Source organism: Haliotis rubra, unplaced genomic scaffold (genome assembly GCF_003918875.1).
Source record: "Haliotis rubra isolate DU_JTF1 unplaced genomic scaffold, ASM391887v1 Scf736, whole genome shotgun sequence".
NCBI classification, from domain to species: domain Eukaryota; kingdom Metazoa; phylum Mollusca; class Gastropoda; order Lepetellida; family Haliotidae; genus Haliotis; species Haliotis rubra.
The window spans coordinates 430,846-447,719 of NW_025767453.1; the positions used below are offsets into that span (position 1 = coordinate 430,846).

General features: G+C 40.3%; 1 protein-coding gene across 1 annotated transcript in view; it reads right to left on the reverse strand.

Moving 5' to 3' along the window:
* Positions 1-258: 258 nt before the first annotated feature.
* Positions 259-16,874, reverse strand: part of LOC124259779 — a 41,064-nt gene continuing 24,448 nt past the window's right edge. The window contains 10 exon segments of the mRNA XM_046693984.1: positions 259-782; positions 1,061-1,304; positions 3,383-3,478; positions 3,641-3,655; positions 3,657-3,800; positions 4,092-4,187; positions 6,162-6,233; positions 6,910-6,994; positions 7,100-7,191; positions 15,537-15,667. Coding sequence (XP_046549940.1) covers positions 757-782; positions 1,061-1,304; positions 3,383-3,478; positions 3,641-3,655; positions 3,657-3,800; positions 4,092-4,187; positions 6,162-6,233; positions 6,910-6,994; positions 7,100-7,191; positions 15,537-15,667 — 1,001 coding nt within the window. The 3' untranslated portion in view covers positions 259-756.

The following is a 16,874-nucleotide window of genomic DNA, read 5'->3' on the forward strand; positions in this document are numbered from 1 at the left end:
CGGTGGTCACACGAGGTATTGATTTCAGCGCCACCACACGTCTCCATGTGACACTCAAACTGACTTTCCTCGAGTTGGTGCCAAAGACGGATAAGTCTGCATTCCCAGTGTGCAATTTCGCTATATTTCATTGACTCATAAAACCTACAAGATGTTTCAAAATAAACATAAAATACAGTTGAAATTCCTATATGCGTTTCTTTTTTGGGAGAGTATATATGATGATATTGGGAAAAAGTGGACATGTCTGCGCAATGTCACTAAGCACGTTACATTGTTCAGCTAGGCTCAACACATATGAAAACATCATGGCATAACAACTTTGCTGAAAGAACCAGCATGCCTCATCAGTAATGTCACAATACTAGCCAATGTCGATACATACCAAGTCATTAAAACTCGCCGTGCAAAATCATGTTTCATCACGTTCTCGTTTTCTAACCAAATACTTTGCTCGTTTTGAAACACTTCATACGCCTCTTTTAGCAAAACCCATTCCTATCCAGCTGCAGTCCTTCCCTAATGAACACAACTGTTCTGCTAAATACAATCTGGCCTGCATTGTAACCCTATCACTGCTTGTGATTCTCGCCGCCAATAGTAATGCCACTGATACGATGTAAAGCAGCGTGCATTCATCCATTCTTCCTGGGATGGGTGTTAATGCATCCTCTGGCAGGCCACAGAAGCCAACAAAAAGCAGTAGCTCTTGTCCCTTGTGTGGAGCAACATGTCGGAAATATTCTGGGCTGTTGTTCATGTGCCGTGGGACTGGTTCAAAACTGAAACAGATTCAGAAACCATGTTACGACCAGACAAGCCCACAAACATGTCTTATACTAACAGGTCAAAATATTCCCCATGAAGCCTTTACCAATCAGGGGAGATCATGTTAATCTTACACCAACAAATGTAAGTGTTCCCCATGAAAACTTTACCAATATAAGGGCATCATAAAATCCCTATAAAACCTGTACCAATCACAGGACATGACCATACAGATGGTATTCTGACAAGTGTATGGTTTCCTATGAAGCCCTGAACCAGTCGGATCACTCACTTGGGACTTTCTCCTCAAAGGATATATCCATTTCACTGGCGGGATCCTTAGGCCCAGATATTGTCACGTCTATGTACGGGAGGTCCTGATCGACTGCACTGGCGACCGTGGCTGCTGATGTCGGTTGTATTGGGGGTTGTGAACGTAGAACCAGTCCTTCCTCGATGGTGGCCAGGCGCTTTAATGGTGGGTCGTTGATGGCGACATAGTATTTGAGGAAGGCTATGACGGACCTTCTGCCCCGCTGTCACACGAAATCCGTTGCATTATTGGTGAATAAGACATTGAAAACAGTATATTGCGTATTTAACCATCTATGTTGTAAAAGGCAAATATGTTCTCATGTAAGTCATATATGCTTACCTCGACAATACTTAGGTAAGTCATATATGCTTACCTCGACAATACTCATGTAAGTCATATGTGATTACCTCGACAATACTCATGTAAGCCATATATGCTTACCTCGACAATACTTAGGTAAATCATATATGCTTACCTCGACAATACTCATTTAAGTCATAGATTGATTACCTCGACAATACTCACGTAAGTCATATATGCTTACCTCGACAATACTCATGTAAGTCATATATGATTACCTAGACAATACTCATGTAAGTCATATATGATTACCTCGACAATACTCATGTAAGTCATATATGATTACCTCGACAATACTTATGTAAGTCATATCTGCTTACCTCGACAATACTCATGTAAGTCATATATGAGTCATATATAAGTCATATATGATTCCTCGACAATACTCATGTAAGTCATATATGATTACCTCGACAATATATATAAGTCATATATGCTTACCTCGACAATACTCATATAAGCTTACCTCGACAATACTCATGTAAGTCATATATGATTACCTCGACAATACTCATGTAAGTCATATATGATTACCTCGACAATACTTATGTCATCATATATGATTACCTAAGTCATATATGATTACATCGACAATACTCATGTAAGTCATATATGATTACCTCGACAATACTCATGTAAGTCATATATGCTTACCTCGACAATACTCATGTAAGTCATATATGATTACCTCGACAATACTCATGTAAGTCATATATGCTTACATCGACAATACTCATGTAAGTCATATATGCTTACATCGACAATACTCATGTAAGTCATATAATCGACAATACTCATGTAAGCCATATATGCCTACCTCGACAATACTCATGTAAGTCATATATGCTTACCTCGACAATACTCATGTAAGCCATCTATGCTTACCTCGACAATACTCATGTAAGTCATATATGATTACCTCGACAATACTCATGTAAGTCATATATGATTACCTCGACAATACTCATGTAAGTCATATATGCTTACATCGACAATACTCATGTAAGTCATATATGATTACCTCGACAATACTCATGTAAGTCATATATGATTACCTCGACAATACTCATGTAAGTCATATATGATTACCTCGACAATACTCATGTAAGTCATATATAATTACCTCGACAATACTTATGTAAGTCATATATGATTACCTCGACAATACTCATGTAAGTCATATATGCTTACCTCGACAATACTTATGTAAGTCATATATGATTACCTCGACAATACTTATGTAAGTCATATATGATTACCTCGACAATACTCATGTAAGTCATATATGATTACCTCGACAATACTCATGTAAGTCATATATGATTACCTCGACAATACTCATTTAAGTCATATATGCTTACCTCGACAATACTTATGTAAGTCATATATGCTTACCTCGACAATACTCATGTAAGTCATATATGATTACCTCGACAATACTTATGTAAGTCATATATGCTTACCTCGACAATACTCATGTAAGTCATATATGATTACCCCGACAATACTCATGTAAGTCATATATGATTACCTCGACAATACTCATGTAAGTCATATATGATTACCTCGACAATACTCATGTAAGTCATATATGATTACCTCGACAATACTTATGTAAGTCATATATGCTTACCTCGACAATACTCATGTAAGTCATATATGCTTACCTCGACAATAAGCATGTAAGCCATCTATGCTTACTTCGACAATACTCATGTAAGTCATACATGCTTACCTCGACAATAGCATGTAAGTCATATATGCTTACCTCGACAATACTCATGTAAGTCATACATGCTTACCTCGACAATACTCATGTAAGTCATATATGCTTACATCGACAATACTCATGTAAGTCATATATGATTACCTCGACAATTCTCATGTAAGTCATCTATGCTTACCTCGACAATACTCATGTAAGTCATATATGATTACCTCGACAATAAACTCCCGGTCCGCATCCTCCAGCACAAAGTCTGTAGTGCCCACGTGACCAGTGTTGATCCCAACACTCCTCTCTTTGTCCCTTTCCTGGGAACGACAAAGACAATGTAACAGTGCTTGACACATCTCTGGGACGGTGCTAAACAATGCAAGAGTTTTTTATGAAAGATACCAGTGGCTTTACTACACCTGTACAGTATGTGTGACACCAACACGACAAAGGTGTTGTACGTGTTAGAACCGGATTACCTCTACATATATCCTTCTTGACATTAGTTAGTAGTGTAGACTGTAGCGTCGAGAAGAAGTTGAACAAGTTGTTGACTTCCTTCCTGTCGTAACCAAGGAAACGAGTCTGCAGTGTGATCCCAGTTTCTTCCATAAACCGCATGAGTTCGTTGTATGTGATCTGCGACAAACAAAGGATCAGCTTATTAGATCTGATACGTCCCAAATATAGGATCAGTTCAGTATATGTGAATTGTTGCAGATGATGGATAAATTGGTTACACGTCATCTATCACAGATTAAAGATGTGAATGTCACCATGGATCAGCTTGTGATATGCGTTTCATCATGGAGAATCAGCTCGCTGCAAGTGATCTGTCACAGGAAAAGGATCAGCCAAGAAGCTATAGATTATCTGTCACTTTGGATAACATATATGTGTGTTGCTCAGGTAAAAAGAGAGCCATCTTACATTTCCGTTCCCATCACGGTCCAGATATTGAAGGATGGTGTCGTCGTCGACGTCCCCGAAGATCCGTCTTCGGCGCGTCCTGGTGAAGGTGGCCTCCTGTGGTGTAACCAGTACATATATGCAGGTGAAGTTCACCAATGTCATTTATATGTGTACTACTGCAGCTATATCCTTTTTGGAAAAATCCCAGGAAACATCTTAAATTCTATTTCACATTTGTGTTGCGCATTTACTGTGAGCGCCTAAATGGATGCACCTTGTTTTGGGGTCCTTATTCTGTTCACGCACGCATTCTCTTAGTGTGCGTACGTGTGTGTGTGTGTGTGTGTGTGTGTGTGTGTGTGTGTGTGTGTGTGTGTGTGTGTGTGTGTGTGTGTGTGTGTGTGCGTGCGTGCGTGCGCGCGTGTGTGTGTGTGTGTGCGTGTTTGTGTGTGTGTGCGTGCGTGCGTGCAGTCATAGTATTTTATCACAGAGATGCTTGCAGTGAGCACGTTTAATTCATAATGACAACTGTATATTCTAAGTTGTCTATGTCGACATTAGTGGTGTAACGATTCATCGATAGTATCGATGTTTACATCGTCAACTACGCGATACGTGTGCATCGATACAAAACACATTTAGGCAATATATCAGGATATTTATATCGCAAGGGTCCATGATACATCGATGTATCGCCACAAGAGACGATATATCCCGATACTACTTAAATACTACTTAAAGTTGTAAGGAATATTGCATTAGGATTAGGAAGGGAGTCTCTTTGAAATACTTCTAAATTTAAAAAAAAGACTGAACCTTGTAGGAATTTGTTTGTGTGTGCCACATTTGTTACATGGACAAAAGAGTTGGTGTGTGAGTGAAAGAATGTGAACATTTTTCAATCTCTGTGAATTGTAAAGATTTGTCTTTAAGTAATTGAAACATGTTTTAGTTGTTTGACAAATAACACCATTTATTAGCAACTATGAACGATGTCTGTGTTAAGAAAGAGAAGATAAAATTTAGAAAGCATACTTAAGAGATTTTTTCAGTGATTCTGGTATAAATTACGTTGAATTGTCTGTGAATGCATTGGTGAAACACAACTTTCCAAGGGAAACCTAGATCAAGGTATACTGAATATGTTTGATTGTACTTTCTTAAGCATTAAGTGCTGAAACTGTATTACATAAACAGCCTTTTAAGTGTGTGTGAATGTAACACCTGTTCTCCTGTATAACAAATAAAGATTCAGTCATTTCATCTATCATATATGTCCTGTTTCTAGAATCGTATAGTATCGGGATACGTATCATATCGCCATCACTGTATCGTGAATGAAGACACTTTTGAAATCAGTTTACCTTATAACCAGCAACCACAAAGTTCAGAGCTCAATAACAGCTTAACCAAAACCCGTTTTGATTCAAATGCTCAAATCAGTGGATTGGGGTTAAAAAGTGGAACAGAGGCATATGTCTGACCTGTCAATAATAGGGGAGGGTAGCTCAATAACAGTTGGGAAACATACAGAATTACATTGTGTGTCATCAAGTTCACAACCACACGATACATGGGAAGAAATCAAATTCAAATGTTTCCCTTTTATAAAATAGCTTCAAGGGACAAACTCAAACAAAGTGAACGTCTGGAAGAACAATAGGTCATTCTATTAGTCACCTATTGAAGACATCAATGTTTATTGTATGACGTCACAATGCTTATACCACTGTCACAATGGTATTAGACCTAGCTTTACCCGTGGAAAACTGAGAGTCATCACACTGTATGCAGTTTCTATCAATTTATGTTGGAGAATAATAAACAGAATACTAAAGTCGCTTCCGTGAAATACCATCACAATCCTCTCCCTGATGACACGAATGAAACAGATCGCAGGAAGTAATCAGCAATGTGTTTATATTGAATACATTGTGACGTAATGCAAAAAGTGCACATTATCGTCTGATAAAGTACTGTCGGCGCCTTTGATATTTCACCGAAGCATCTTAGAATGTTCATTATAGGTATGTTGGACTGTGCACTAGAACACCTAGAATGACAAATGTATAGAGATGATATACTTACGTCACGAAGTGCTGCCTCTAGTTCGTCCCGGCTGATTGTCGAATCACAGTCAACATTATGACGTTTAAGAACCTGCAATATTGTTGATGAAGTGAAAACGAAGAATTTCTATCATATTTCATGTGTAATGCTCAGACAAGGGTAAGGACCGACAGTAGAATATCTGGTTGGGCGGACTGGGTTGTTTTATAAAGGACCAGGGGTGGTTGGACGATTTGACTAAGGATACTATTATTCTGTCATATCGAATAGACAGCATACATTTTCTATGAAATAGATTCATTTATTTCACAATAACGAAATAGATCTGTACGGCATGAGTACAGAATGATTTGCCAAAGCTACAATTCTTTAAACGTCATCATTCTGTAAAATACGTGACGCTTAAAGAGTGACGTGATCTGCATTTAAATTCCTAAATCGTGAGGACTGCGAGGTACCATATAAATATTATCCTGGTTTTAAAGGGAATGAGGTAATTTCCGGACTTGATGCCCGTAGTGTGATGTTTCATTTCCTTTGGCTGATTAACTAGCAGATATGATGTAGGTGTCTACACTCGTAGTGGGTTTTCAATGAATATTGTTTTAAAACACCTATAGATCTGCCTAACGCCAGTTTAAACCTGATCATGGTATATTTGACTTGTTTGACATTCAGCTTATTGTTGTTTATTTATTTGAGTTCAAAGTTTAGATAATACTATTTGAAACTGGAGAAGCACATTGACCAACATCACGAGTCTGACCTGGAGGAAGGCGTCCACAGCCCTGACAACACGCCTGTGCTCCCTGTCCGCTTTCAGCTGCAGCTGCCGCGTCTTCACCTTCTCCCTGAAACATTGACAGTGACTCTTAAAAATATACAACTTATGATCTGTAATGACATTCTTAGTTTCATTCTGTAAAGGATATGAAGACAATGCCGGACGGACCCACCTGGCCAGTTTAGTGTCCGGGAGATCCTGGAGCTCCACGCCCATCCTCTTCTCCAGCTGGTACCTCAGCACGTCCTCCTCATTGTCAGCATACTGCAACATCAATACACAATCAACACAACAGCCACGTCTTTGATGACTGACCAGTTATTACTCTTCGTTATTTAGTTTTGATAACGGTTAAGGTTCATGGTTAGGGACCACTTGTACAGAACATTCTTAGCGCTACAATTATTGTAATCCTTAAGATCACAATTTTAGACCTCGGTTACAAACGATTGTAGGCTAAGACCAGTGTAAGCTACAATGGAAACTTACAGTTGGTCCGGACCAATCTTAAATAACCAAGATCGTTGTTGTCCGTGACAAAATGTCTTTTAAATCAGTTTCACACAAGTTTACCCTACGTGTTTTACACTTCCTCAACACGGGGATTACACCACTGATTTAACGTCAGAACCATTGTTATTTACGGTAGTGAACCACATAACTATGAAGTGTGAAACGACATACCTTTTCGATAATCAAGAATAAATAATAACGACCTTTTTACAAACTGAAGGTCCTCTAATCTCAGTTTACACGCAACATGGGAGTGGTTTCCATTGACATAATATGCCGCTGTCGTAGAATCTGCCTTGACCAATGTTTCCAGTTTTGTAACATCACAGAGCACCACCTATACTTCTTTGCGACATTCGCTCACTTTTGTCTTGTTTCGGTTTGATTTTGTCTTTAGTTTAATCTATCATTTAAATATATCAATTAGACACAAGTTAGCGTACAAAATCAAGTTTCTTTCTCATTCTTAAATCTTAAGTGTTAATATATGCATTTCAAATATATACATACATGTATTCATCAAACAGGGAAATACACATGCTGAGGCATTTGAAATTTGTGTGAAATATCTTATAAACAGCAAAATAATCATTTTAAAACATAAGATCAATAGTGCTAAATAATTAGTACACAGTGAATAAGTATTTAACAACTGCTCTCTCGAAATATCATCATTTATTATTAATATTTCCCTGTCATGCATTTTTCACACTCCTGTTGCAATAACACACTTTCATCTAGCAACAAACCTTATAATTCTGGGATATATTTGCGATTTTAAAAACAAATCCCCTAAACGTATGCGTTTTAGACAATGACTCACTGACAACAATTGACATATCATATATCTACGGGCTATGTTAAAAGGAAATATTCGTTATATTAATGTAATAACGACAGTTTGCATGTATTATGCTGTCTTCACACTAATCGTTTCCTTCAAACATTTGTGGGGTCTTTTTCATAAAACAACTGTGCGGGATGGAGGGTTTGTTTGTTGCTAGATGGGATGGATGGATGGAGGTATGTGTTCTCTGCCGTAATCGGTTCCACTATTGGTTTGTGAAGTATGCTATGCGTGCTTGCAGACAAATGTAGGGTCGAGTGTGAGAAACTCGATCGTACCTTCCCCATCGAAGATCCCCGGTTCCGTTTCTCTTCATATCACTAGATACGTTGACGCCGCGCGCCCGAGCCCGGAGGGAATATAAGATAACATATTAATCTTACGGCACATGCTCTGTTCGTTTTCAGCTGGAGAGTCATGCTCCCCGGATATTGTGATCACAGTAACACGGATACCCACGCCGTGACTACAGTGACCCGGATACCCACGCCGTGACTACAGTGACCCGGATACCCACGCCGTGACTACAGTGACCCGGATACCCACGCCGTGACTACAGTGACCCGGATACCCACGCCGTGACTACAGTAACACGGATATCCACGCCGTGACTACAGTGACCCGGATATCCACGCCGTGACTACAGTGACCCGGATATCCACGCCATGACTACAGTGACCCGGATACCCACGCCGTGACTACAGTAACACGGATATCCACGCCGTGACTACAGTGACCCGGATATCCACGCCGTGACTACAGTGACCCGGATATCCACGCCATGACTACAGTGACCCGGATACCCACGCCGTGACTACAGTAACACGGATATCCACGCCGTGACTACAGTGACCCGGATATCCACGCCGTGACTACAGTGACCCGGATATCCACGCCATGACTACAGTGACCCGGATACCCACGCCGTGACTACAGTAACACGGATATCCACGCCATGACTACAGTGACCCGGATACCCACGCCGTGACTACAGTAACACGGATATCCACGCCGTGACTACAGTGACCCGGATACCCACGCCGTGACTACAGTGACCCGGATACCCACACTGTGACCATAGTGACCCGGATACCCACACTGTGACCATAGTGACCCGGATACCCACGCCGTGACTACAGTAACACGGATATCCACGCCGTGACTACAGTGACCCTGATACCCACACTGTGACCATAGTGACCCGGATATCCACGCCGTGACTACAGTGACCCGGATACCCACGCCGTGACTACAGTGACCCGGATACCCACACTGTGACCATAGTGACCCGGATATCCATAGTGCGTTTTTAAGGAAAGGTATGTGCTGTGAAAGAAACGAAAACGTTTTTTGTCTAAATAAAGTTTGCCAAATGAGCCATTTCCAAGGTAAACAATCGTCACAGAGAAACCGTAATACAAGTAAACGTGTCGGCGAACTGCAACGATAACGAGTTAAACCAAATATACATGGAGTCCCCTTGCAGCATCTGTCGGGCTGTAAAGCCGGGGCGGACAATCTGAGGGAGAGCACTCCTTAAGTCAAGCCATGTTCTTTCGGTTGTCAGGACAACGTGACGTAGGCTGAATATAATTTACAGGTAGCAGTCTGCTGAAGACCGAGGTTAGAGCATCGGTAAAGATGTGCGGTATGTTAATATAGGTTGGGCACCTGTTCCTACAACTGGGACTGTTTTGGTAACTTTAGACCCCGACTTTATAAATACAAAAAACAAGCGAGTAAACATACACACTCTGAGCCTGGTGATATCGGCACCGGTAAGGTTTCAAAGTCAACTATGAAATGTCATTTTCTTTTAATTCCTAGAGTGCCTCAAAATATTATTGGTCGTTATTATCATCACCTGAGCTATGGAAACTTGAATCGTGCTTTACACTAGCTATGATACGTAAACATAAAACCATCGGAACTGAGCCACGGGTCTTAACATGGTAACTGTTTGTATGTGGAATAATTGCCGAATAAGATTATCAATAATTATTTTGAGAAAAACACTTTTCAACGTGTGGCTCATTAAAACATGGGTGTCTGCGAGTTATCTTTCTGAACGTTCAGTAACGTTGACTGAGGTAATCCGTTTCATGTCAAATTTGTAAAATGTACAAATATAAACTGAAGAGTTCGCCTCTATGACAACCCCAGTAGGTAACTAAGTGTCGATTTCTGAACAGACTGAAAAAAAATGTCATTTTGAAAACAGCAACTGATGTGAACATAAGTAGTTCCGGTTGTTGACAATAAACCCAAACCAGGATATTGTATGTGAACATCAAGGGACACCGTAGGATAAAGCAAACATAACACATGAAAACGTATGCAATATAGGCCACCGAGCATATCACATTGGGGATGAGCCAAAATCACGGATGCGGCTAACAAGTTCACATATTTGTGATACTGTACAGAACTGTTAAAGTAGGTAGACAGACGGGCATAAGACTGACCACAATCCAGGACACGTGAGTTGGTGTTCAGGTGAGCTGCAAGATGGAAATACATTATTGTAGTCTTCAGCTGGGCGGTAAATAGTGCAATAAGTGAGCATAGTATCAACATAGTAGGAGTTCTCTGCTGTTTGAAATGAGTGAGGTGGAGCCTCTATGCTTGGGACTATATATGGATATATGGCCTCTATGCTTGGACTATATATGGATATATGGCCTCTCTATTCTTGGACTATATATGGATATATGGCCTCTATGCTTGGACTATATATGGATATATGGCCTCTCTATTCTTGGACTATATATGGATATATGGCCTCTATGCTTGGACTAAATATGGATATATGGTCTCCATGCTTGGACTATATATGGATATATGGCCTCTCTATTCTTGGACTATGTATGGATATATGGCCTCTATTCTTGGACTATATATGGATATATGGCCTCTATTCTTGGACTATATATGGATATATGGCCTCTCTATTCTTGGACTATATATGGATATATGGCCTCTATCCTTGGACTATATATGGATATATGGCCTCTCTATTCTTGGACTATATATGGATATATGGCCTCTATTCTTGGACTATATATGGATATATGGCCTCTATTCTTGGACTATATATGGATATATGGCCTCTATTCTTGGACTTATATATGGATATATGGCCTCTATGCTTGGACTATATATGGATATATGGCCTCTCTATTCTTGGACTATATATGGATATATGACCTCTCTATTCTTGGACTATATATGGATATATGGCCTCTCTATTCTTGGACTATGTATAGATATATGGCCTCTATTCTTGGGCTATATATGGATATATGGCCTCTATGCTTGGATTATATATGGATATATGGCCTCTCTATTCTTGGACTATATATGGATATATGGCCTCTCTATTCTTGGACTATATATGGATATATGGCCTCTCTATTCTTGGACTATATATGGATATATGGCGTCTATTCTTGGACTATATATGGATATATGGCCTCTATTCTTGGACTATATAGGGATATATGGCCTCTATGCTTGGACTATATATGGATATATGGCCTCTCTATTCTTGGACTATATATGGATATATGGCCTCTATTCTTGGACTATATATGGATATATGGCCTCTATTCTTGGACTATATATGGATATATGGCCTCTATTCTTGGACTATATATGGATATATGGTCTCTCTATTCTTGGACTATATATGGATATATGGCCTTCTATTCTTGGACTATATATGGATATATGGCCTCTATTCTTGGGCTATATATGGATATATGGCCTCTATTCTTGGACTATATATGGATATACGGTCTCTATTCTTGGACTATATATGGATATATGGCCTTTATTCTTGGACTATATGTGGATATATGGCCTCTATTCTTGGACTATATATGGATATATGGCCTCTATGCTTGGACTATATATGGATATATGGCCTCTATTCTTGGACTATATATGGATATATGGCCTCTATGCTTGGACTATATATGGATATATGGTCTCTATGCTTGGACTATATATGGATATATGGCCTCTATGCTTGGACTATATATGGATATATTGCCTCTATGCTTGGACTATATATGGATATATGGCCTCTCTATTCTTGGATTATATATGGATATATGGCCTCTATTCTTGGACTATATATGGATATGTGACCTCTCTATTCTTGGACTATATATGGATATACGGCCTCTCTATTATTGGACTATATATGGATATATGGCCTCTCTATTCTTGGACTATATATGGATATATGGCCTCTATTCTTGGACTATATACGGATATATGGCCTCTCTATTCTTGGACTATATATGGATATATGGCCTCTCTATTCTTGGACTATATATAGATATACACTGTGTTATGATACAGCACTGATATCTTATTGATTATATAACAGTTACAGTAATTTATCCAGAAAAGAAAGAGTTACGTCTTTTGCCCAACAGCAAGACAATGTGGTAATAGACCCCCACCCTGCTACCTGAAAACGAATGATTCTGTCTACAAGCTTTTATAGATGTGAATTGTTACCGCCGTATACGGTAACGAACACGAAATGATTGAAATGTCCCAGCGTTACCTTGCTCGCTCGACAACAGATTCGTCTATGTCAAACTTAGGAATGTTGTCAATGAATGGTTACATAGATAGATGTAGATTACAATCATTAGGAAGGCCCTGTCACAATGATTGCAACTCAATAACTAAAGATCTATTTATGCTCATGTTACTATCAACGCTCGTGACAGTACCAGCCGTCCGACAAGCATAGTGGAAGTACACCATGGTCACACTTAGGATATAGAACCCCTTGTTTGATTCTACGCTGTTCTGAATACGGAAATTTCATTACAGATATGCATATGACTAAATAGCATTATTTAGGTCGGCTCTGGCAGCAAATTACATTTTGTGATTTGAGTTGAGTTGAGTTGGGCTTTACGTCACATCGGCATTATTTCAGCCATATAGTAACGAGAACAAGTCTGCATTCATAAACATCTGAGTACAAAGTCCCAAATGAGTTGTATTTTAAAAAACATATATGTTCATTACATTATTATTTACAAACAGAAATTGACACAGCATCAAATTCAAAAACAAGCAATCCGTCGTTCACATTACATACAATTTATGATACAGGTCAAATTCCCCCAGGTAGCTAACAATGAGATGTCCGCTGACGCAGGAAAACAGGTGTTTCAGAGTTATCGCTTCATAATGACTTTGTGAGTCCGTTGCAGTTGAAAGGTCCACACAGTCAAGCAGTATATGCTTGATGGTGAACGCTTCTTCGCAAGAGATACACATCCATCCGTCCATCTCCATCCGTTTTGAGCAGATAGTCATAGGTAAACCGACTGTGGCCAATACGACATTACCGTAAAACTACCTCATCGCGTCTTCAAGGACAACCCAAGTAGGTATAACCAATTGATTTCATTTCATGAAGTTTATTTCTTCCTTCTTGGGTGTCCCACCTTTTTTGCATAAGGTCCCCAGTATAACTTTTGATAGTGGGTTTGAAATCACGATACGGGATCAGCAGTGTAGATAAGGTCTTGTCAAGAGCTGCTTTAGCTGCAGCATCGGCCTTTATGTTACCTGCTATGCCGACGTGACCCGGCAACCAGCAGAGGACGATGTCACATTGGCCAGTAGAAAGATCGTTGTAAAGTTCTAAAATGTCCAGGATGGTATTATGACTTGAAGTAACATTTTGAAGTGCTTGAAGGCAAGATAATGAATCGGTAAATACGATGAAGGTTTTGGAATGATTCTGCTGTTTAATGTAGGTCAAAGTCATGAGGATAGCTTTGTCCTCAGCAGTGACAATGGAACTATTGTTTGGGAAATCTGGAAGAGACAGTCTTGGATTCTTCTGTAAAAATGGATCTATGGGTGTTATACTTGGAACGTAACTGGTTGTATTCCTGTTGGAACGTCAAAGGATTTGTTTCTGACTTTTTGAGTTTGGTGAGGGTAATATGGCTTCACCATCTGCCAGGGTGGCGAAGACAGAACGTAACAGAAGTCGGCAAGGTGCTATGATATTGAAATCAATGTTAGCAGATATGTGGGGTTGAATTCTAATTCCGAGTGGTCGAACCAGGCTTGGCAGATTAGGAAACAGGTTTTCATAGAGAGGGTTGAAACACAATTGTATACTGGATTGGACTGATTTGAACGTAATTTAGTGATATACTGTACTGAAAGTTGCGGCGTTGTTCCAGGGGAGGTTCGTTATCCTCCGCTTATAGACTGTCTACCGTAGAGGTCCTAAAGTACCGGACGTATTCGTTTATGGACAAATCAGTTAACTCTCCAATGCTACTAAAAGGTATCTGTGGGTAAAATAATACGAGACAGATTGAAATATGCTAGAAATGTATGCCACAATGTCTCCACAGTCACCACTATTACCCCTTCTCCACGTCATGGCGTACTACTTGCGATTTGAGCGATTAACTCGGCACTGGGGTTTGATATCAAGTTACAATGTACATGAAATACTATCAATATTGCTAAGTACGCCAAATATATTTCAAACGTCTACAACTCGAGATATATGTTTTCTGACAGGCACTTTTCAAGATCTGGTATACAAAGATATAGGGTTACATACCAATATCCTTTTCTGGGGCTTTTGCCATCGGCATAGAATCCATTCCTGACATGAGTGCACACAGGGATACTTACAACTTCATTCAGTAACTTCAGTCGAACTTTTGAAAAGCCCAGGAAATATTTCTTAACCATGGGTATGAGCAACCGATCTGTTCGGCAAATAATAACATTGATTTACACCCCTGTCGATTTGTGAGCCTTATATGTGTGTATTGTCGAGGGAGCATTTGTTTAGTCCTGGTTTCCTTTTGTTTAGATATAAAATTTATGCATATGCGATCTTTTGAACAAAACATTTGAAAGTTTACACTTATCCAAAAACAAATATAATTTTTTCAAAATCTTTTATACGCGTAAGGACTGAAGCCAGACGGAGTCCCTTCTCCCTGGGCGATGTAAAGCCAGACGGAGCAGTCCCTTCTCCCTGGGCGATGTAAAGCACGAATATTCATAAGCGATAGACTGTGGCTTGGTCTCCTGTGTACTCGGAAATGTTAAAAACGGGTACCTCAGAAGATATGTTGTGTGTTTTGACAGTTACTCAGGCATGTAACATTATCGTAAGATGCATACCCCACCACCCCCCACCACCCCGGCTTATAAAAATAATTGAAACACCTACCAAAAGAAATCCTAGTGTCTTATCGTTGAATTCACCGAACCTCTCGCTCCTGTCGAAGAGCCGGGTGAGAGCACTGAGTGGCTGGAGTCGTTGGATAAAGCTGTCTGTGTTCTTCATCGACAGCCACCAGCCTGAAGCCAGATACAGAGAAGGTCAGTTATGTCAAACCGATGTAGGTGGCACTACATCCTGGATCTTAGTAGCTTCAAGTAGAATCAGAGTAAACAAGTCGGGATTAGATTGCCGATTTCCGTGAATGGCATATGCTGCAGTTAATGATGATCAGCACTATTTTCTCAAATTTGTTTCATCCACACGAAAATCCATCTTAGAGTAGGGCAGGTACGACAAATAGCACTAAACTGTACACGGATTGGCGCACTGAATAAGGACCGCTTCACTGTACACGGATTGGCACACTGAATAAGGACCGCTTCAATGTACACGGATTGGCACACTGAATAAGGACCGCTTCCCTGTACACGGATCGGCGCACTGAATAAGGACCGCTTCACTGTACACGGATTGGCGCACTGAATAAGGAGCGCTTCAATGTACACGGATTGGCGCACTGAATAAGGACCGCCTCATTATACATGGATTGGCCCACTGAATAAGGAGCGCTTCACTGTACATGGATTGGCGCACTGAATAAGGAGCGCTTCACTATACACGGATTGGCGCACTGTATAAGGACCGCCTCATTATACATGGATTGGCACACTGAATAAGGACGCAATGTACAAGATTGGCACACTGAATAGGCGCTTCACTGTACACGGATTGGTGCACTGAATAAGGACCGCTTCACGGTACACGGATTGGCACACTGAATAAGGACCGCCTCATTATACATGGATTGGCACACTGAATAAGGACCGCTTCAATGTACACGGATTGGCACACTGAATAAGGAGCGCTTCACTATACACGGATTGGCGCACTGAATAAGGACCGCCTCATTATACATGGATTGGCACACTGAATAAGGACCGCTTCAATGTACACGGATTGGCACACTGAATAAAGAGCGCTTCAATGTACACGGATTGGCGCACTGAATAAGGACCGCCTCATTATACATGGATTGGCCCACTGAATAAGGAGCGCTTCACTGTACACGGATTGGCCCACTGAATAAGGAGCGCTTCACTATACACGGATTGGCGCACTGAATAAGGACCGCTTCATTATACATGGATTGGCCCACTGAATAAGGAGCGCTTCACTGTACACGGATTGGCGCACTGAATAAGGAGTGCTTCACTGTACACGGATTGGTGCACTGAATAAGGAGCGCTTCACTGTACACGGATTGGCACACTGAATAAGGACCGC